This window comes from Grus americana, chromosome 1 (assembly GCF_028858705.1).
Source record: "Grus americana isolate bGruAme1 chromosome 1, bGruAme1.mat, whole genome shotgun sequence".
Lineage (NCBI taxonomy): Eukaryota > Metazoa > Chordata > Aves > Gruiformes > Gruidae > Grus > Grus americana.
This window is the reverse complement of record NC_072852.1, coordinates 64,335,743-64,358,034: the sequence shown is the minus strand read 5'-3', so window position 1 is coordinate 64,358,034 and position 22,292 is coordinate 64,335,743. Positions and strand designations below refer to the sequence as shown.

At 43.2% G+C, this 22,292-nt stretch overlaps 1 protein-coding gene across 1 annotated transcript in view; it reads right to left on the bottom strand.

Annotated features, from left to right (window-relative positions):
• AKR1D1 (aldo-keto reductase family 1 member D1) overlaps positions 1-22,292 on the bottom strand; it is a 34,565-nt gene that overhangs the window by 2,948 nt on the left and 9,325 nt on the right. Inside the window, exons 2-8 of the mRNA XM_054808703.1 lie at positions 14,676-14,843; positions 10,054-10,170; positions 5,872-5,949; positions 3,684-3,806; positions 1,845-1,954; positions 1,192-1,357; positions 318-400 (exon numbers count right to left, since the gene is read on the bottom strand). Of these exons, the coding sequence (XP_054664678.1) occupies positions 318-400; positions 1,192-1,357; positions 1,845-1,954; positions 3,684-3,806; positions 5,872-5,949; positions 10,054-10,170; positions 14,676-14,843 (845 nt within the window). The remainder of the gene's footprint in view (positions 1-317; positions 401-1,191; positions 1,358-1,844; positions 1,955-3,683; positions 3,807-5,871; positions 5,950-10,053; positions 10,171-14,675; positions 14,844-22,292) is intronic.

The window sequence follows — 22,292 nt, the reverse complement described above, 5'->3', positions numbered from 1 at the left end:
TTGTGAGTGGCTGAGACCATTACGATGTATAGTGGAAAGCATTTAAGGAGTTGGGGCAGAGGTGGAATAGCCAGATACAGTTACTTTTTCCTAGGTGGGCTTTTGACATCTGAGCTGTAAGAAAATATTGCACACTTATTTTTGCAGTGGGTCTAGGAGCATATTCAGGCTGCATTAAAGACCTCCCATATTTAAGCCTTACCTTAAAATAGGGTTGTTTACACAAAAAATAATATTAAAAGGATGTGATTTTTCTTTCTAAATCCTCTGAAAGACAGGAATGTTCTGTGAGGATCTAGAATTCCTCCGGGACTTACATTAACAGTTCCACATAACGAACATTTTTGTTCAGGGCTTCAATTTCTTTCATCTCTTTCTCAGTGAGGGAGAAATCAAAGATCTAATGGAAAGAGATGTTAGGAGTAAGTTAGCATTTCTTCACACAATCAACATTCAGATTTCAGAAGTCCAATCTCCCCTCCTCTCCACTGCAGTCTCCCCCACAAATCCACACTTACTTGCATTTGTAAGAAAGTCTTGAGGACATGAATAAGTCCCGTCACGTTTGCACACACTCTCTTGCAAGAAGAGAAAAGTAGTCTGGCGATTACTGGGCCACCAGCTTTGGAAGCAATACATTGGCAGGGAAAGCAGGGAGCAGTGTGGGTACTGAGTGCTGCAAGGGACACGGGAACAAATGCTTCATCTTATTTGGGTGTGGTGGTCAAGCCAGATGCTTTCTGGTGGTGTGGTTATGAGCTTTTCTGGCACATCTGTATGTGATAACCCTTCCTTAACAAAGCTGCCCCATACCTGAAGACCAGGCAAAACAAGTCAGTCATTCCCAGATACCTGCAGTCAGCTACCTTGGGCTGCTGACCTACCAAATTACTTCATCTTGCTTGTGCCGCTTGCTGCAGCAACTGGTGTGCTGGGATACACCACCAGCTGGGACACACCACCAGCTGGGACTTTAGCTACTTCACAGGGTTAGGAGACACCAAAATTTCTGCTCTGCTCTATTATTGTTATATGGTACTGTTAAGTGATGGGGATAAAAAGTGTCGAATGTGTCAAAGCTTGACATTGGTCAAGCCTTATGTCTACAGAAAGAAATGGGAAAATCACCTTCTGTAGGGGCTAAGCCAATGTAAGTGGATTCATCCATGTACCATTGGAATACAAATTTACCTGGAAATTCTCTTTAATGCGTTGAGGATTGAAGCTTTTTGGGATGACCACCACCCCTCGCTGGATGCTGAAACGTAAAGCAACCTGTGCAGCTGTCTTGTTGTACTTTTTGCCAATGGCATTCAGCACAGGATCCTTCAGTAAAGGAGGGGAGGACACATTTACCCTGGAAGACAATTGGGGAAGAAAAAAAAAAGAAAACAGAAAAAATCTCCTTATCTTTAATGTCAAAACAGAGGCATCTACTTGTTTGTGGACAGAATACTGCACCTTTTGGCAAATAGTGTGAAAGATGGGAGAGAAGCTTTGGCATTTAGGTTGGCGGACTGTCAAAGGCAACTTCCTATGTGATGTCCTAACATTGACTTAGTTTCTATTTCCTCACCTAAGCCTTAACGTTCCCAGTTACAGACACTTGCTTTCTGTTAGAGGAGACCTAAGGTGACCTCCTACACAGACACCTGGCATTTTTTGATGACAGCATGCAGCAGGAGTGTTGTAAGCTTACATTCGCAACAGTAATATTTAGACACTGAAGTTCAAAACTACTTTGCAAAATGGGGCCAACAGTATTTTGTACAGAGACCCAGCAATGGGCAACTATTATTTTCCTGGATAGAGACTCTGCTATCAAAGTAACATGGAAAACTTACCATGTTTCATCCCGTGAGGTTCCCAGTGGGCTGTATCCAACAATAACAATGTCATGTTGTCTGCAAAATTCTAAGAGTTTGGGTTGGGTGAAATAGGGATGGCATTCGACCTACAAGAGTGACATAGAAAGAATGACTAATCAACAGGACCAGATGCAGAAACAGATGATATCAGGATATTTGTGAGAGCTATAGACCAGATGATGCTTTCGGGAAAGGATACATGTAAGTTAAAGAATAGGGAAACTCATGGTTACTGTTGTAATTGTATGTTGCTGCATGATGGATTGGTTTTCTGTGGACAGCAGATCAACATCTGTGATTATAATTTGGCTGCAGGGAATTTTTATTGGCCTCCAGTGGAAAGGTGACAATAAGTGGGGGGACGGAGGCAAGGAAAGATTACTAGAGAAGTAGGCTCATGCAAGTCAGATCTTTGTTTCTTTGCCTCTTGCATTTAGGATGACTAATCTGATGTTGCTTTTAGGGGAGGTGTTGGCATAAGCTGTCCCAGATAAAAAGGTGAGGGGAGATATGTAAAAGGTGAGACTTCATAATGGTTATGACCCTGTTACAAGCTCTGCCCTCCCACCCTGCAAATACTGTGCATCATTCCCTTACAGGCAGTGATTTTCCAGCTGTGTTCTGTCTCTGGGAAAGCTATGTCTTCAAGGTGACAGAGCAACCACTGTTTGCAGGCAGTCTGAAGCTAACTGGCACATCTATGCTTGCTGGCTAGCTGCCCTAAGCTGGGCTTAATCTTTTGCCCAGTTTTCCTCGACCCCAGGAAGCAGCAGCAATGCTCAGGGCAGCCTTAGGGGCATGCCAGAAACGGCAATTGCATCTTGCGCCCACTGGGCATGTTAATACCAGTGAAAGGGTGCTGGAATTTCTTCCTCTCCCAGGCTGCCTCTCCCTTCAGGTCCAAGATCGAAATGAAGGCTATAGCCAGCATCTCTGCCCTGCCCCGTGCCAATCCCAGCCCTCCCGGCCACGCGCTGAGGGTGGGAAATTGGTCCCAACTGGTCTCTGGCCTCTTCTCTGATACTCCTAATGTGGATATTCATTTCTGCCAGATGAATCAGAAGAGCTTCCCAGTGATTTCTAGGAAACGCAGTGAGCTGCCAAATGCCAGAGTCAAAGATATTGGGCATTCAGATGGGTCACTGCCGCTTACCGCCTTCCCTAAGCCCTGCTACTGTAATCTAACTCAGACATACCAGTCGCCTTCATGGGCTTGTTCAGCTCAAGTCAGTCGCTTAATAGGGTATCCTCTTTAATTTAGTTTTTTTCTCTAACTCTTACTGATGTCTTATAGGAAAGGCACAAGAGAGCAAATACAGGAAATTTAGGAGTTACTTTTAATGCTTTTTAAACTTGGGAAGCTTAGAGTGACTCAGGATCCCTGATATTTAGACTTGTTTTGGTTTGGTGTCAGCTGAGGTAGACATGGCTTCATTGAGGACTGGTTAGCTCTGAATAGTTTGTCTTGGGAATTTTTTGGACTTGAAGTAAGGTACATGGCAGAGATTTAAGATTTGCATTGACTCAGCATTCAACCTTGTTATGAAGCTTGGCGCAGAGGCACCAGTTTTATAGTCCTGGAGCAGGAACTGAGGAGAGTGATCGTTCCAGCACCTTCAAATATTTATCTTTAGCCTAGATAGGATGAGTAATATTTTCAAGCTAGAAATGGAAATATGACAGTATGGAGGGCAGCATCTGTGGCAAAGTGTACGTCACCTTTATGCACACGGTGGCTTGGGCCACGTGTTGCTTCTGTGTTCCCTACAGGGCAGTGGCACCATGGTAGGCACTACCCTCAGCTTGCAGTCGTACCTGGTTGCTGACAGGTTTGTACTTAAGTCCTGGCTTGTTCAGGATCATCTCCAGCTGCCTGCGGTTGAAATTGGATACTCCAATAGACTTTGCCAAGCCTGCATCTTTACATGCTTCCATAGCCTGCAAAGAAAACAAAGACTGGTGGAGTCCCACATGTTGGCTTGATTCCTTGGAGCATGTGTTTTAGAGATAGGTGGAAGACAGTCCATTCTTGAGACTGCAGAAAAACCTTTTCTCCAGCAGAACTAACAACTCTACTAGCATGAGGGCTGGTGCTGTCCTGCTATTCTAAACTCTGTCCCCATGTAGACCCACTTTCCAGACCAAACCCTAATGTTTTATGCCTCCTGTGAGGGTAGAATTTGTCTGAAGACCAGAAAGATTAATCTGAGATATAGATACTTAAGTGCCAGACGTTTGCTTTCAAAAAATTTTGCTCACTTTGTGCTGCTTTAGCACTACTTCAAAGCTGGCAAAGAGAGTGAACGCAACAGATTGAAAGGGAGGAGAGAGGAATTCCAGATATTCTGCACTTCAGACAAATCCTAATAGCTGAGAAAGCCTTATGTGCACTGGATATGAATACATGCCCTGGTCTTCATTAGCTTCGTCAGCTGGGTTGTTAAGGGGAAAGAGAGTCCTTTCCTATGGTCTTCCCCTTTGCTCCCAGAAACACTGCACACAAATGATTCAGTGACTGTTTGAGGCAGAGCAGATCCTACTATGGAGCTGGATGCCCCTCCTGCTGGTTTTGTTATTCCTTTCTGTCTCACAGGAGCTGAAAGCGGGGAGGTAAGAGGCACCATATATTTGATGACCTCCAGTTGGCCTCATATGCTTTGTATCACTCAGTGACAAGTCAGCAAATATAGTCATCTGGAGCCATTTTTGCCTGCTAGCACCATGCTGAGAGAGTGAAATTATCTGGATTGGGTTTAGCCAGTTTTACTTAAATTGATGCTATTTTTTGCAGGCACTCATCACCACCTATTTTACTCTTGGCTTATTAGCTGAAGAGAGTGACCTACTACAACATATCCTTTGCAATACGCACTATCTTGAAGATAAAAACTTAACAGTGTTCAGACAGCTGTTGCTTTTAACATCTGAGCAACTAGCCTGTGAAAGAGAGGAATGAACTGCATCAGCCAAAGACAAGGGTAACATAAACAGCTAACGTGGAAGTCCCCATTCCCCCCGAGACCCAACCTGGATGGCTCAGCTGCCAGAGGAAAGCCCAAGTCCGCCCCAGGCTCTCTCCCATTCTGAACTTTCATTCAGTTTCACCCATTCTCCATCTTTATCTGCTGCACCTCGAGTAGAGCTAAACTGGGACACAACTATCCAGCTCTGGACAGTGCAAGCTGAAGTGGAGTGTGTAGTAGCTCACATTACTCTCTTGGTGTGAACTGGGCTGAATTGGTGATGCTTTTGCAGCAGACCTGGTGCAGAAGGAGAGCTGACCAGCTTTGGCCATGAATTAAAGAGTGTCCAAGGCAGGAACATGAGGAAATTGCTACTCTCCCTTTCTGCCTTACCTGAGATCCTGAAGCCAAGTGCCAGTAGGCTTAAGGAGACAACTGGCTGTAGGACTGGAGTGCATCACAAACAAATTTAGGATGCAATCTTTCAGGCAAATGTTACTTTCCTCCAAGTTTTCTTAGCAAAAAAACCCTTGCATTCTCATTTGATAATTAAATTTTGAATGAGCGAACTTGTTCTGATGTCAAGGGGTTTGGTTTTTTTGGGGGAGGGTTTTTTTTTTTTAATAGTGAGCTTCAGGGCAAATTCTGTTTTATCTTGAAGGTGAAAAGCTTCTTTCTTTTGAGGAGGATCCACTCACTTAAGGCTCCAACTTTCTCCTGCTGTAAAGATCTGATAGAGATGAGAGATTGGTAAAAACCTACAGATACCTCAACAGGCAAATGCAGAGTGCACTCTCTGAAAGGAGGAATGTGGATGTTAGATATTTCAACAATGTTTCATTTTGTTATAAAAATAATTAAATGATGGCAAGAAGCAACACCCCTAAGGACAGAAGTAAAATTTATCCATGGAGCTAATAGAATTTCATCCCTTTGCCCTGTCAATATGCCTCAGCTCTGTCTATGAAAGCCACAAGTAAAATTAAGAATGAGGATCTGTGTTTTTAAAGCATATATAGATGGATGTTGTGTTTGCTTACCTCCCAAGTGGCACATAAATCTGTCTCATGGTAGATAATTTTTCCATTTTCATCTTTTGGGTAGATTGCATCTCCAGGCTGAAAAGTAAAACCACACATTTGTTCTTTAAAGAAAAAATTTAATTCCTCAGAGCAAAGATTTTTTTTCTACAGACTCTGTTTCTACTAGCAAACACACAAACAAAAAGCCCCCGAAAAAAACAAAAGCTTTCTGAAACACCCTAAGTTCAACAGGTCATTCATGCCGAGCTTACCACATCCTCCATTGCTAGACCATCCTTTTGGATACGCTTCTGAACTGTTACATGGGTACACACTCAGGAGTTCCCAGATGGCTGTGGTTTTCCATAAACATTTGACCTTCTTCCAAAGGGCTGGGTTAGAGTGTCAACCTGTATACCTTTCCACTTCTTCCCTCCTTTCTTCCCAGCCCTTTCCCTGATCCTGCTTGGGTCCTAGGTATGTGGGAAGAGTAGTAGCTCAGTCCAGTGCCCAACAGTTGGAGGGAACGTTTCCAAGAGCTACATACTAGTAGTAATGAGCTACATGTCTAGTTACAGTACAGGTTGTGAACCTCTAACGTGCATTATCCACCTTTCTTTGGGCACTAGGAACTCTTTCCTCCTATCTCTATACCCCATAAACAAGACTTCAGAGATGAGTTGTGAGCTGATACCTCAGGAGCACAGCTTTCTCTCATTTACGGGCCATTTCACTGCTATTGCAGGCAATGCATTAACACCTCCCTCCCTTTTGTCTGATTGCAATTTCACTTTTTTCATAAAACCCCTTCAGTGCTGTCTGACACTTGATCTGACTGCAAACTGCCACATTTCAAAGGTCTGAGTACAAGATGTAACTCCTTGGGAACATGCAGCTGTGACTAATATGATCAGTAACTGGTGCCTCCCAATTCAGTCAGGAAGTTCAAATTCAAGGCATTTCATGGGAAAAGCTGGCCTAAGGAAAACATAGCCTCAGATTTCAGAGGCCAAGGTCTAAGTTACAGGCATAAGCCTGTCTCCTCCAAACGTGCTGGTTTTCCTCAATGAATTCCACAAGACTACTTGTTGCATTTGTTGCTGTGTCTTGCTGGAACCAAAAAAAAAAAAAAATGACTAGAAGGAGGTAGGTGGCTCTTGGGTACATTTTTCTATGTGGCAAACTGTTTGCCATCATAACTTGAGGTGGAGAAGCCCTACTTACAAAAACACCCCATGGTATTTTGGAACAACCCATTCATCCCCATGATATCCCAGCAGACTTTCTAAGCTCTCTGAGGACTACAAGTTCAATGAATAGCATTAGGACTTCTTTGAGTTCAGGGGATGAGTCTGAATTCAAGACCTTTTTACTCTGTTCCACTTCTAATTCATTAACTTCTGTTTAACATTACTTACTATAAAAAAGTCAATAGACAGCAATTACATGAGCTAATTTATCATCCCCCATTTTCTTCTATTTCTAGCACTTGTGTTCTAAAAAGTGAACAAAGTCAGGATGAATGGGACTTGAAGATAACTTATCTTGACCAAGATAAGTGGTGCCAACTACTGTGGATTTCCACAAGGATCAATCCTTCCTCCTGCCTCCAGGGAACTGCATGAGGTGTTGAAGTACAGTTGTCTGCTCGATGATAGTCTCCAGGCACTGCTTTCTCTGCCAAGCTACCTTTTTATGCAAGGGAGTTCCTGAATGGAAGAACTGTCTGCAGATGGATAAAGACGGATAAAGTGCTGAGAGAAAGGCAGTGTTTTGATGGTGGCAGGATGGTGGTTACTGGTTCTTTGAAAAGGTCTTTCAGAAGTTGGTCACATTTCTCAGCTTTGGATTCTCATGAACTATACCACACCAGTCATTCCCACAAATGCTGTTGTCTTCTCTTACAGTTCTCTTGGAGACAGCCACACACCTTAGACTGAATGTAAGGTGGTTTCCTACCATATGAGCACTGAAATAAGTGGGACAACACCATATAGTCACTGCCACTATGCAGGGATCATATCATGTCATGTTCAGAGTCTGGAGGCACTCCAAAAGCTACCAGACAACTTACTTGCATTTTTAAAATACAGCAGTTGGTAACCACTGAGAAGAAAAGCTCTGCTCCCTTTATAATAATTTCTTCACCAACACAGGTGCAGGAAGATAGATTTGCATATCCCATTGCTTTCACAAAATGGCCTTTGGCAAGCAGGCTTTCTCAAGAGAGCAATTTTAAAAACTTGTGAATGCCTTTTGTATAAATAGCAGGCAATAGGAAGTCAAATAGTGATGGTCTGTTTTGATTTATTCTCTTAAAATGACAGGTAGATAATTAGAATCATAGAATGGCCTGGGTTGGAAGGGACCTTAAAGACCATCTAGTTCTAACCCCTCACCATGGGTAGGGACACCTTCTACTAGATCAGGTTGCTCAAAGCCTGATCCAACCTGACCTTGAACACTTCCAATGATGGGACATCCACGTCTCTGGGCAACCTGTTCCAGTGCCTTATCACCCTCATAGACAAGAATTTTTTTCTAATATTTAATCTAAATCTACCGTCCTTCAGCTTAAGGCCATTGCCCCTTGTCCTATCACTGCACGCTTGGATCAGACTTGTTCAATGTAAGGCAAAAATACCTGCTTTCCTGCTAGATCACAGAATAATTTAGTTGGGAGGTATTTGGAGATCATTTAGTGCACAGGTACCTGCTTACTGATGGATCAATCACCTGAGCAGAGTGCCCTGGAAAACCTGCTGGTGGGTATGAGCTCCCCAGGCAGAAGGCACGTGGTGGCCTGGAGGAGATCTGTTCTTGCTGGTCATCTGCCTTGCTAGGGTAGAGGGGCTGAGCACCACTGCTGGGCTTGAGGGAGGAAGGACAAAAGTCCTGAATGGGGCATCTGCGTGAGGGAAAATAAAGGAAGGTGTGGGCTAGCATTGGTAGGTCAGTGAATAATGCCACCCCAGATGTCAACCATTCTCGATCCACCCAGAAGTGCTGACGTGGTGGGGCTTTTCTCCTCTGAGTGGTGCTCTCTGAAAACAGATTCCTCTCACTCTGCCTAGAAGTCCCTATGAGATCTTGCACCTTTGGGCCCTGCAGGGGCATGTTTCCTACTGGTTTGAGTGGGATTGTAAGCTTTGCCTCAAGTTCTTCACTGATTTCCAAGCAGGGATAGACTAGTTTTGCTAGAAGGGGAGACAGGAAAGCACCAACATTTGCAGACTAGGACAGAGTAGGAGTTTGTTAGCATTACACCTGCACGCTCCTCACCAAAGGCAAGCATCGCGTGCAGGACAAGTGTATTTGTGAGAGGGAGCAAAGAAACCTGTCACCATTGCGGAAGGGTGGGGGTTTTTCTTTTTGTATTTGGCACAGGAAAACGTATATTTTTCAGGCAGAAAGTGACTTTTTTCTCTCCTCTTAGGAGGGACATGAATGAATCTCCAGGACTGCTGCTCCTTTAACAACTCAGATTGTTGATACAGGCCTCAGGGAGTCAGATGTATGTTACTTTAAAGCCAGCTGTCTATATCTTTATATTGTGAGACAATGACCTTCACTATGTGGGAGAATGAACTACTAGAGAATACAAACACAAGCAAAGGGAAACAGGAAATTGCAAGTGGTGGGAAATTTTTAAAAATGTACCCAAAAGGATTCCATACGTGGGACCGTATAAATCAAGTTTTAATATCTGAGTCCAGTTATTCCTATACAGTTCTTAACGGGATATGGCTTCCTTGGGGAAAAAGAAACTGCAGGTCTAAGGTGATTGCTTCATTGGTAAATTGCTTCCTATCTGATGCTTCTGGCAGTTTGGAGTCCGTAGTAAAACTATAATTTTAATAATCAGAGAAGTACCTTCCTTGCAAAAAGATGCCAGTTTAAAGCGTAAACATCCTGCAGAAACAGTTAGCCAGCTGATTGCCTGACTCTGTTCTCTCTAAGAAAAAGGATTTAATTGGTTCAAAACCACTTAAATATGTTTTGAATCTCATTCTTCTAATTTCAGTATTATTTAATTTGCCTTTATGTCATGTACTTGCAGAGGAAAATTGTAAAGCCAGGTACAAATGGATGCAAAACCAGAAAGTTTGGAGTCTTGCAAGAGCTTGCTGCAAGGAGGATGCTAGATGAAGACTTGGTTGAAGCCAACCATGCACTTTTTAGGGCAATTTTTGCTTTTACCTTGAAAGCCATTGGCAGCTCAATAATGTAGAGGTCGACATAGTCCAGCTGCAGGATCTTCAGGGTTTTCTCCAGTGTGGGACGCACCAGCTCTGGGGGGTGGCAGGTATTCCACAGCTAGGGAGGCAAGCACAGGCTCATTTATGGGTGCCAGGAGGAAGAGCAAGCATCCTCCATTTGACACCCCCCCCCCCCACACACACACACACTCTTGTCCTTCCGACAGAGCCCATCACACACAGTGCAAAGACATTGTGGTCTACATCACTGCAAGACAAAGATGAGAGGCCTTATCCTGTCCTCTGCCAGAGGCAGATGTAGAAGTTAAGACAGACAGGAATCCTTGCCCAGGACTGTCCCAGTAAAGCCATTACATATTTGTTTATTACAAGACAGGTTCTTCTGAGTTGAGTATATTGCAAACTCTTGCTCAATGAACTTAGGCAGATTCATTTGGTTTTCCGAGCTTTCCAAGCATATGCTTTCACTGGAAAACTATGTTCCCACAAGAAATCTGTGGTCAGTTTTATGCTCGAAGGCAGAAGCTCAGATCATGTGAGTTAGCTATTGAACAGCCAAGCACCCGGCACAAAGAGAATCTTTTGGTTTTCTCCTGAGGTCAAGGAGCCTGAGTGACTGCCCGACCTAGGGAAGTTTCAATTTACCCCCCAGTCCTCCCTGAAAGACGTATTATTGTTTAGCTACTGTAACGCAGGTGTGACTAAAGCACAGCCTTTTCAACCTCTTTAATCACAACTGCTTCCTTGCGGGGTTATGCCCTGAGGTTGCTATGGAGTGTGCTTAGTTGATTAGCTTTCAGTACTATCTCTAACTGAACTCTGCTGATGCAAATCTCTTGCAAGAATAAAACCATAGCATGGTAATTAGTAACCAAGAGCTCTTTGTAAACTGATTGCTGCAGTTAAAATCGACAAAAACCAGAATTAACACACAATAGAAGGTTTAAAGTGCCATTTGCTTGCATACAATAAGCTGGGCTATTTTATCTTCTTTTTTCAATGCACAAAACTGACTGTGGAGTCATGTTGAGGTTTTTGGCGCATTTATTGCCTAGAAAAACCTGATGTTTGTTGGTATGGTCATTATCTAGCTAGTTCTGCTACCAAAGCTGGCAGTCACCTCATGCCAAGGTATAGAATGAATTCATTCTTGAGGCACGAAACACTTGAATTGCCATTTTCAGGAGAAGATAATGATTATAGATGTCAAAGGACATAGCCTGGGTAAGTTTTAAAGTATTTTAGATGTTTGGGTTTTTTAAACCGTATTACAGTTATTCCCCAGGAGAACAATCTGCTTGGTTCTGCCAGCAGAGGCAAGGGCAAGTTATCTTGAAGTTCAGCTGTACTGAGAGCAACACACCCGACCCTGCCCTAAACTGACACACCAAAGCAGGGGTTGGCACCTGGAAATTCATACGCAGCCTCCCCCAGCTGTATGTTGCAAGGCGTGAAGAGTTTATGATCACTAAGATGGCGGTTACACAGGCTGAGGTGTACTACAGCAAAGGGACCAAGGTCCTGCTCTCAGGGTTTTAAGCTGTTCCACTGGATTTCCTGAAAGCCTTTGGTCTGTTTTTTTAAGTATTTGCCAAGCTTAGATTTTCATTTTACGTGTAAAATGAGATGTTGTTTTGGACTTAAATATAGGTAAGGAAATGAGTCTGTATACCCTTCATGTTTAGTTTGTTTTGTTACTGTGTTTAAGAAATTTAGTAACTTGAGGTATGTTGATAGTTTAGAAGCAGTTTTTCCAAGTGCCCTTTCTAGCGCAGTGCTATTGAGCTCAGTACTTGCCAGTGAATATACTTCCCTTTAAAAAACTGAAGAGGTTCTAAAGAAACAGTCTTTAGAAATAGCAAACATTTGTACTATGTTAATACATAGATGCCATGGAAACTTAAGAGTTTCATAACTGTTTTCATGATTTGTACAAGTTATTGTATTATCTACCTAAGTAGAACCCATGTAGATGTTTGAACACTCAAAGCTGCCAGCTGGCTTTGGCATTTCAGGACACCACATTTCCTGGAAATGTTACTTCTAGTTTAATGAAAGAAATATCCTGGGATGAAAGAGGAGACCAAAAAGGTCTTGCTATATAAGCCAAGTGAGATGTTGGCAGTTGATATAAAACCTCTAAAATTTCTGGATGCTGAGCTGCTCTGCCTGATCAGCCAGCCAGCAGCAAGCGCCAAGTGCAAGTGCTGATGATTTCAACTGGCAGATGCAGCCTGATTGCACCAAGTCACTATTCCAGTAACACTGCCAGTCAGCAGGGCTATTCTTGTTAGACCCTGCTGATGGACCAGCCTTCAGTTTGCATCATTTTTGTTTAAGGAAAGATCTGCATGAGGGGCTTGAGTCTGAAGGGTCTTGGGAATTTCCAGTACTTCTGATGTCAGTAAGGCTGAAAGCAAAACCAACTTTTGTTGTGCAGACTATTTTCAAGAATGGCCTACTGTATCTACCATGTTTCCCAGAAGATGCAACAGTTCATGTCAGTCAGTCACCAACCAACGACAATGTATCTACCGGTGGCTTGATATTTGTTTGTTCATAAGATCCATAAGTTTGTAAGGTACATAAAGCTGCAGATACATAAGCTCCTAAGACAAGGGACATCCAGTCCCACTCCCCCTGGGAAGTTCAGAGCTGCTGTGAAAACCTTCAGTGAAACCTGTGAAAATCCTGGATTGTGATAGATTGAATTGCTTGCAGCTTATTTTCCGCTTCTGCCTTTGAACTCTTTAAAGACTACAGAGATGCTCTAACGATGCTCCATCACCCTGAGCACCTGAAGTTTTGTCAAGCACAAACAGGATGCAACAGAAAGATAAATCCACGTGTCCCATCTTAAAGTCACAAGACAGGCTGGAACCACAGACATTAACTATCTTTACTATGGGTTGCAGCCCTGTGGCTTGCAGGATTTGCAGTTTAGGGAACAACTGAACTTACAATCAAGAAATCAAATGCAGTTTCACTGGTGGCTCAATTTTTAGGTAGTGATCATCAACTAGGAAAATCATTAGATCAGACAAGTGAATATAGAAAGGCTTAATAAATAAAGTAAGTTTGGAATCCTGATAAAGTTTTACTACGAGATATACTTTCACAGAACCTAAAGGTTTATTTGGGGAAATAAACTGCAGGGGAAGCAGTTGGGAAAGTTAAAGACTCAAAATTGTTAGGACATCTGGTTCTAACCTTTTGGCACAACTTTGTGGTTTTGATTTGAAATATTACTGGTAATTTGCAGTAGTGAAACAGTTGAAACAAAATATTTTGACTGATCCAAATCAACATATTTGGCATATGAGAGACCGAGAGGCTACCCTGATAAAGGTGGAAAAATTGAGGACATGAAGCTCAGGATGGCAAGGTTGTTACCAGTAGAACTGAGTGTGGAACTTGGAAAAGAGTTGCATACTTTACAGATTGGAAATTGCTGTACTTGGAAACTGGTCTATAGCTGCTGAAAATCCACTTGGTCTGCAAACTACCCAATCCGAAGCTTAGTTTCCCAGATCATAGAGCTTAACTAAATTGCTCACAGTAAAATGGGCCTTTTATCCCATGGGATCTTTCACTCTAGGAACCGTGGTATTTATTTCCAAGGCTGTTGAGTAACTTTTGTGGATTACGTCTTATTTGGGAAAGGAGAAAGGGAAAATATTAGGCTGATATGTCCAAACAAGCACTGCAGGAAGGGGAACTTGAGGCTATAAACTCCATTAGAAACTGGATAGGCAACTTGAATTTTTCTGGGGCCATCTGATCTTTATTATGCAATGTGCAATGAGCTTGGTCTCTCTTATACCTGGGATCTAGTCATCGTAGTTGTAACAGCTTTTGTCAGACACTTCATCAGACAAGGGTTCTCACTCTTCTAGGAGAGAATCAACTCTTACGGCTAAGACTTTAAAGCATTAGCTAGCTCCTGCATTACTCCGGCCTTCTTGCTCTAGAGCAGAAGTTTAATGACATCTTCTCTCCAAGTAAGTTGATTCATCATCCTAGAAATTTTTAATGACAGGTGATACAGTAACTAAGGGTGTAGCTTCATGAGTAATTTTCTGGCAGTAGTACCAATGTAAGCACTTGCTGTTCTCCTGTACACAGACACTTGCATGCGTGTGCTTGCTCCCACCCCTTTCATTGTGCAATCTCATGGCAAACCTGTACAGGGAATTGCTCTAACAGAAAATAACTCATTTGCAGGATCATTGTCCAGATAGGGCTTAGTGTGTGACTACACAAATGTGCGTGCCAGCACAACACGTGGGACAGTAACAGCTTAGGCAGCACTGCTGAGTGTAACAATGATCTAAACTTGCAGGTACTTACAATACTAGGCAGGATGGACATTGCATGGTTCCCACTGCTAACTGAGCTTTAAACTGAGAACAGCAGCGAATCCTGTGCTTTACAGCAAATCTAGTGCTCATAAAGCTCTGAGGCATTATGGTAATACTAGGGAAGAAAAATAAAGGATGTTGAGTCTGGAAGTATGCCAGATGTTGACCACAGGCACACTTAAGAAAGCCCATTCACAGAAATCTTGGATTTAGTGTAAATAATCTGAGCACAGCTTCTCACCTTGCCACAGTAAAAAATGTCTTCTCGCTTGATCTTTCCTTCAGCAATCTTCTCCCGGATGGCTTGTCCCACTTCATGCTCATTGTAGTAGACAAAGGCACCATCAATATGGCGGTAACCAGTATCAATGGCAATCTTCACCGACTCCAAACAGGAACCTTTGGGAGTCTAATGGGAGAAGAAAAAAATAAACATAGTTTCAGCCTCCTGCTTGCCTCTCCTGCAATGCTATAGAGTCCCTGAGATATGTACAAGGTTCATGCTGGTGTTCATCCAGTCTAACCACCCTGTACCTCCCCAGGCGCCTGTGTTTCAACTTCTGAATAAAAATGTGCTGTGCACTTTTCTTCAAAACTGTTGAGAGTGTGGAATTAGACTGGAAAAGGAGCAAAGCAAAACATTTTCTCTCTGGGAAAGAAAGAGTACTAGTCCTCAGAAAGTAGAATTGAATGTATTTGATAAGAACTTCTGAAATAATTTTCATATCTAGAGAGCAAGGGTTTTCCTACAACAGCCATTTGATAAAATCCCTTATTCAAATGGAAGAGGGCTTTTTGGTTGAGCAGAGCTGGTCAACTACCTGCCTGATTGGAGGCTGTTTGAATATCTTATGATCCAGTAGAGCTTTCAGCAGAGCAGGAATTTGGATTTGACTTCCTTCTCCTCAAATCAACTTACCTTTGGTAGTATCACAATCCAAAGGGTGATAGCTCAGGACTGTCTACTGGTATTCCCAGTTCTGGACAGTTGCTTTACCATGTGGCTAAGAACTGGTAGATGCTTTAGTGTACATTTCTATACATCTTACTGCTTCAGTTTAAGATGAGCCCAAGAAACCTCTGAAGTCCAAGTGGCATTTTTGTACTGTGTGCTGCACTTATGTTTACTCGTTTTGCTGAAATTCAGATTAAGCTTGTTTTTTCAGAACAGTCATATTTTCTATTAGCAAAATACACGTAGGCCAAATCAAGCAAAAAAAGCGTAAGACAATCACTGAAATCGTACTGAACACTTGGCATACTGAGAGGGCAGCTCTAAGCGGTGGTGGTGAAGGGCTCTCAGCGACATGTGGCAACACTATTCTCCCACCCGTTTCATAAGCATTGCTCTGCTGTGACAGGGACATCTGATTCACTTAAAGGAAAACTGAAATAGGGTGTCAACCTGCTCTGCTGCGCTGCTGTCTGCCAGCAGCAAATGCCAAGAGGTGAATTTTGCTACCTCCGAGTGAAGGGCCGAGACCATGCTGCTTCTCCTATAAAGAAAACAGATGCCAGAGACATCTGGAAATGAGACAGGATATGAAGAGAGGATTTCAAATTTGTTGGTTTTGCTGATGCCAAGGAAAGACAAGAAGCAGGACTGGCAATAGGTGCTGTTGGGAAGGATTGCTTTTCACCACAGCAATCAGTCTGCCCCCTCTCCCTCTAAGCTGCCCTTTGACAGAAGCCACTGGCTTGGCCGTCTGGGAGTTTGCCATAAAATAAGCAGCTGCTCTTCCACCACCTGATTAACTCGAAGGTGTGAAATTTATAGCTGCCACAGGATGCTGCAGTGACTAAGGACACTGGTCTGCCCTTCCATATTTATGGAAGAAAGATCTGTGAAGGACTGCTGATGACATGTGGAGGTCAACCTCTGTTTTTCAGTCCCAGAGCTGTAGGTTGGTCGCAGATTATTCTGGGGTAATGGGACCGTATCCCTGCCTGCTCACCCTGCTCTTCAGCATCCCATCCGGGCTGGCCGCTGTCGGACACGACTGGACTGACTTCTGTTCAGACTCAGGGGGCACTTTCTGCTCCAGGATGCAATTCCTAAAGGTTACTTAAAAGGTAAAGCTGCTCATGCTTGCCCTTATTTATTACAGACATGAGCGAGGGCTGAGAGGAGAAACGGCACAACTCGGCATGCTGAAGTATTTACAGCAGCGATGACTATTGTCTGCTTAATTGAGAGAGACAATGAAACACTTGTTTGAATGCTTTGCTGTTTTCATTGTGGGAGCCTCCCAAAGGCACGCTCGGCCCCTGCCAGGGCCCTTTCCTGGTTGTTAGCAGGATGTAATGAAGACTGCGGCAGCTAAAGGCCTTTCAGGAGCGGTCAATGGCTAGTTTTCACTTGGGGCACGTCGGGCAGCGCTACAGAAGCGCGAGGCACGGAGCAGTGACAACCTCCAACGCGTTCACTGCTTTGTCCCTGCCTGAACCTGCAAGGATGGATTTGAGGAAGGCGGCAGGCAAAAAGCTGACACGGGTACTACGAGCCTGCAGTTACTGATGGCGGTAACCTCAGACCTCTGTCTCGGCAATGAGGTGCGCGAGGCCGTAGCCGCCATCGCACAGCTCGGGCTGACAAGCGCAGAGCAACGGGGCTCAGCTTAAAGGTCTTGTGAACTCGAGTCCAAGTGATGATCAGTTACCCGAAAGATAAATACATTTTAAAAAGTGCAATCTGTGTTTTCTCTGTGAAACCTGATTTTTCAAACAGTGTGACTTTTAGATCGCTTCAGTCTGACTTCTACCATTCAAGTGTATGACAGCAGAACATTTACAGTACAGTGACATATTACCTTAATAGATTACAGATTTTTAAAAAAAAGTTGTGGTTTGTTTGTTGTGGGTTTTTTTTAACCTTTTCCCTTTTGTGGAAGAACCTGAAAATGGAGTGTGGGCCTGATCCTAGGATTTCCTCTCTCTTTTCTTTGCACTCTTGAGAAATTGCATGAACATGGCTCCTAGTTGTTTCCTGAAGCTCTAAACTGAACTCTACAAAGCAAGGAAATGTTGATTATGGAGTTGCATCTTTCGTCAAACACCAGGGCTGTGTTGGTCAGTAACAAAAGCAGCAGGAATAGGTGAAGAAGGGTAGAGGCTCACATATAGGGCAATGGCATAATTGTGGACTTGGGAGGAGAGTGGAACGGGGGAAAATGAGAAAGCTTGCAGTTACAATTGCCTTTGGCTGAATCAGTTAACTTATGTTAGAGCTGAACTTCTATGTATTTCTTAATCTTTTGCATGGGACTTGCACACATCTGTACAAATAATCTTGTGAAAGGCTCCTCCATCTCAAGGATTAATCTTATTCTTTAGGGGCTTGAGGAGGCTTTTTTTGGATCAGGCCTTGATTACCAATGGCCGGAGATGGGTTTACATTAAATATAAATGTTTTCATTGCACTAGTTCATTTCATCTGATGTGGTATATTAGTTCTGACAGATTTTGGTCTAAGGTGCTTCATATAAAAATGCAAGGCAACCTAGGGAACAGTTTTTGGAAAATCCTGCCTCTATTGAACCATCCCAGCTGAAGGTCTGGGACATCTGCGAGTCTGGAAACTTTATACCGTATGTTTATTTTCATTCTAATGGAGAAACTATCATTTCTAGCGTTTCACGTATCTAATCCTTCCAAATCCTGCAGTAATGGGCTGTGGTAAACTGTGCTGATGAGTTGCACAGGCTAGTCATGTTGTGGTTTTGCCACTTTTTAGAAGTGTTGCTTTAAGTGTCGTATCTTATTCCATTGTTTCCTGACAGACCATATGAACGCTGGGTGACTCAGATCACCACTGCTCATCCATCTTTCCATCAGAGAAAGCACAAACCTGGATCTTTCCCCTCTACCCCGCTGCTCAGCCTGAGGCATTTTAATCTCTTCTGTCTTTCATGGAAATAAAGTCTTTAACTAGTAGTGACCAGATCAGAGATTACCAACTGAAACCCAACTTTTACTTAAGTGCAGATAGAAATTTGCGATATGACTGCTCTTCCGTCTCGTGGTGCTGTATAAGGGTCGGCACTTCAATCACAGCAGCTGATGGAGCAGTGCTTCCCAGGCTGCCTGCCCATGGAGCAGCCACCTGTACTCCACCAGGAAAGCCAGACCTCGTCCTTACTGCGGGGTATACTCACTAGCATACGTTATCTAAAATGTGGTTGCCTACGCTGTCTACTTCTTTCAGGCAGCCCTTTATTCCTGCACCATTCCCAAATAAGAAAGGCTGATGTTTAGAGCAGGACAAATGCCGGATGAGGTACTGAAATGTCTCCGTGCTATAAACCTTTGTGCTTTGTCAGTAGTAATTCAGGACGCTTTGGCCGTAAGACAAATCTTTGCTTCTTTATTACTTTTTATTTAAGTGTAGATAAGAGGTATGCTTGATCCTTCGCTGTAATTAATGTTTCCGTTTCTAATCAGTGTGCCCTGCAACTATGCTACTTTGATCAAGGACTGTTATTTTAGAACTGGAATTTTAAAACCACTTGTACGCTGTAAGTCAGATTTTTATCTTTAGTGTTCTTACAGTCAGTCACTAATTTGTGCCAGAAAAGGTATTAAATTTATTACATGTTTTATGATAAAAGAAAAACTGCTTGGTCGACTAGAACTACTCACTCAATCACTAATAACTCCTTCAACAGCATCTAGGTTATTTTTAAGATCACAGAGTTTAAGGAAACAACACACGCAATTGTTTCTTTTATTAATCAATAGCTTGTAAACATGATGATTTACCATCACACATGACGGATTAAACCAGTATCTGTTTCCTTCAGGTTCCATGGTAAATAAATTGGGTAAAAGCACAGGGGGAGCAGACTCAGATTTGCACCTTCACTGAAAGAAAGGAAGAGGCAATTTGGCCCCTTCTCATAGATGAAGTAGCCAACTGGCCAGTTACCACATTCTATGAGTCTGAAAAAGCAATGTGCTTCATCAGTTCTGCCTGTCTGAAAGGGTCTGCTCTCTTTTTCCTCTGAGACCATGAACCTTTTTATTTTTTAATGTTTATTCCAGACACCTTCCACCACATGCCACTTTGTCAAAAACTATTCTCCCTACCTTAGAAAACGTACAGCTTCAGTTTTGCTCGTGATTGCATGTGACCAAGCCACAAGAGAAGATTTTTTTTTTTTTGTGCAGGCATACTCATGAATTTTACTGTTCCCTCTCAAGTAGAACAGTGTTTGCTTAGCAGTGTTAGTGGTTGTCCTACTCAGTACTGTTATTTAGTTTAGCACTTCAGCTGCCCTCCATTTCTATTGCTTTTTCTATAACATCTTTTTTCTGGTCAGCAATTTCCAGCTGATAAAGAGGGATTCTGGTTACCTCCAAAGACAAAACTAACAGGACACATTAGCAGCAGATCATAATCTCGCAAAACCATGCAAACAGCTACCATAGGCACTGATTTTATAAATGTTTTAACATCACTATTGTCATTTATTCTTCATTAGCGCATACAGTAAAGGAAAATAGTCTGACTTGGGCTGCCGCATTCTGCTCTGCCTCATTTCACGTACGCAGCTTTAGAGTTGCACCGATCTCGGCAGCACGTGAGAGCTGAGGAAGCAACGCTTCAGGGAAGGAGCTGTTTACCTTAGTCCTGAGCACCTCACCTGGGTGGTGCAATGGTATCCAGTCCCTCAACTGGGAATAATGATCCTGGGAGGAAGATCTTGAGGTCTTGGGAGAGACAGGGCCACCTCCTAGAAAAATCTGAATTTAGCTGCAGCTGAATTACACAAGAGATCCAAACTGTGGGCTAAGTGCTCCAGTCCTAACCTATAATTTAAGATGTGGAGCTGCTGTTTAGGAATCTTAGCTAAATACAGGAAGAAGAAAGTAGGTAACATTCCTGGGCTCAGAGCCTCCTTCGCCAGAGCTTAGCACTCGCACACAGATTCTTATGCAAGTTTGTAGAAGCCCAATTCCTTATTTCCATTTGCCTGTTTTCCGGACAAACTGGCAAAGAGGACTGGCTTAAGATGTTAGGAACAGAGCATAGAAAACATGTGTACTGAAGGCATTACAGGAAAGCACAGGTTGAGTTTACAAAGCCAGAGGATATGAGCCACACAAGGGTACATTCTTAGAATTGTTTAATCTTGTAAAGGAGAAGCTGTACTGTACACCTCTTTCTTGGAAAATGCAACTGCCAGCACATCCTTCTCTCTTGTACACAAGAAAACCTGGCTTTCATCCCCCGGAAGCATTGGTAGCCACCATCCAGGAAGCAAAACCCAGCAAAGGGATCTCTGCAAAAGCAGGTAGAGCTGAGAACAGAGGCAGAGAGCACAGGTGAGCGCCACGGGTTGCTACGCCGGCGCAGAGCTTTGTTCTCTATCGCACAGTGCATTGCCTTAGAAAGTGGAGGACAGCAAATGCACCCAGAGAAGATGAGGGGGAATGGTGATGCTTGCTGCCTCGTGTTGTGCTGTGAATGAGCGTGGGCAGGGGGTGCCTTTCTCCTCCAGCCTGATGTCCTGTCAGTGGCCCGAAGCGCTGAGGTTTGATTGCCTGTGCAATAGAAGTCAGATTGCATAACTGCAGAATTAGCACTTCTAGAATTCCTGTGACATTGTTATTCCAGGATTTAGCCAAAGCTGTGTTCAGGAAAGCCTTATTATTGTAGCTGGCAGAGGCTGCTGGAGTTATTTTTACCACTTGATTGCAGAATCCTCAGTTTTAGGATCGCTGCAACTTTTCACTTGATGCAAATTCACTTAATTCAAGCCTAAACTAAAGGGCTGCCATGCCTCTCTATCAACAGCCAGAGGATTAAAGCAAACACCCATGTCCCATGCTTGCAGTGCTGGCGGGGTGGACTGGGACAGTTTTCTGAAGAGCTGGAGGGGACAGTAGCCAGCTGGCCAGCCCTGGAAAGCATGGATCTAACTGGAAGAGTGGATGCTATCAAAACACCTTTCAGACAAGAGGAGTGATCCCAGGGATGCATGAGGTGCGAGGGGAAGATAAAGCACCAGCTTGTGCAATAACAGAGGAGAAAGAAAAGGTTGCCAGTAGTTCTTCTACTTTGTTCCCTAGAGTTAAAGGGGAGAGGTTTCTGGCACCAATTCGAAGAAGTGTTTGCAAAGGCAGATGTAAAACTTGGGGAATTCCACCACCCGGTTAGCGGAACCAACAAAAGTTGGCTTTGATGAAGCCTAGAGAGGCATTTTCTGCACAGTGTTTTCAAGTTTTGACAAATGTGGCCTCCTAGGTCAACTGAAGACACAACCCAGATGTTAGCTTCCCACATGAGCTGTAAGAACATGCTTACGCTGTTCTTCAGAGAACTGCAGGGAATCAGGGACACATGGGAGTACACAGCCATATATAACGTATGGAGTCAGTCAGGGATGTTTTAGAAAATGGAGGTTTGTCTGGAAAATTGGGCTCTAAATGTTCTTGCCAAGAAGCGTATCTTTCAGTTGTGTTAATTCAGATTACTCACTCATAGGGTTTCAGTTTTTCCCCTCTTCAACAATGCCAGTGATTCCCTGTCTGTAAAACAATCTTCATAACTTTTATTTTAATAGGAGGGCTTTCCTTGTGGCTCTTGAGCAGGGTTAAAAATTCAGGGGAAAAGAGAAAAAATTAATTTTTATTTTTTTTTCTGTCAATATTTGGCCTTGATATTATTGCATTGGTAACGGCTAGCTTTACAGTTTTTGGAAGAGGGCTATATTGAAACAGCTAGTGCTTGTCACTGCAGTATGCAGCTATGGAATGGAAAAGGTCTGCTTTCTGTTTGGTTACTTTTCAAACAAGAATCCCTATGAGTGGTTTTGGGTAGTGCTACTGTCCTAAAAGCTTATCTGGATTAACCTTC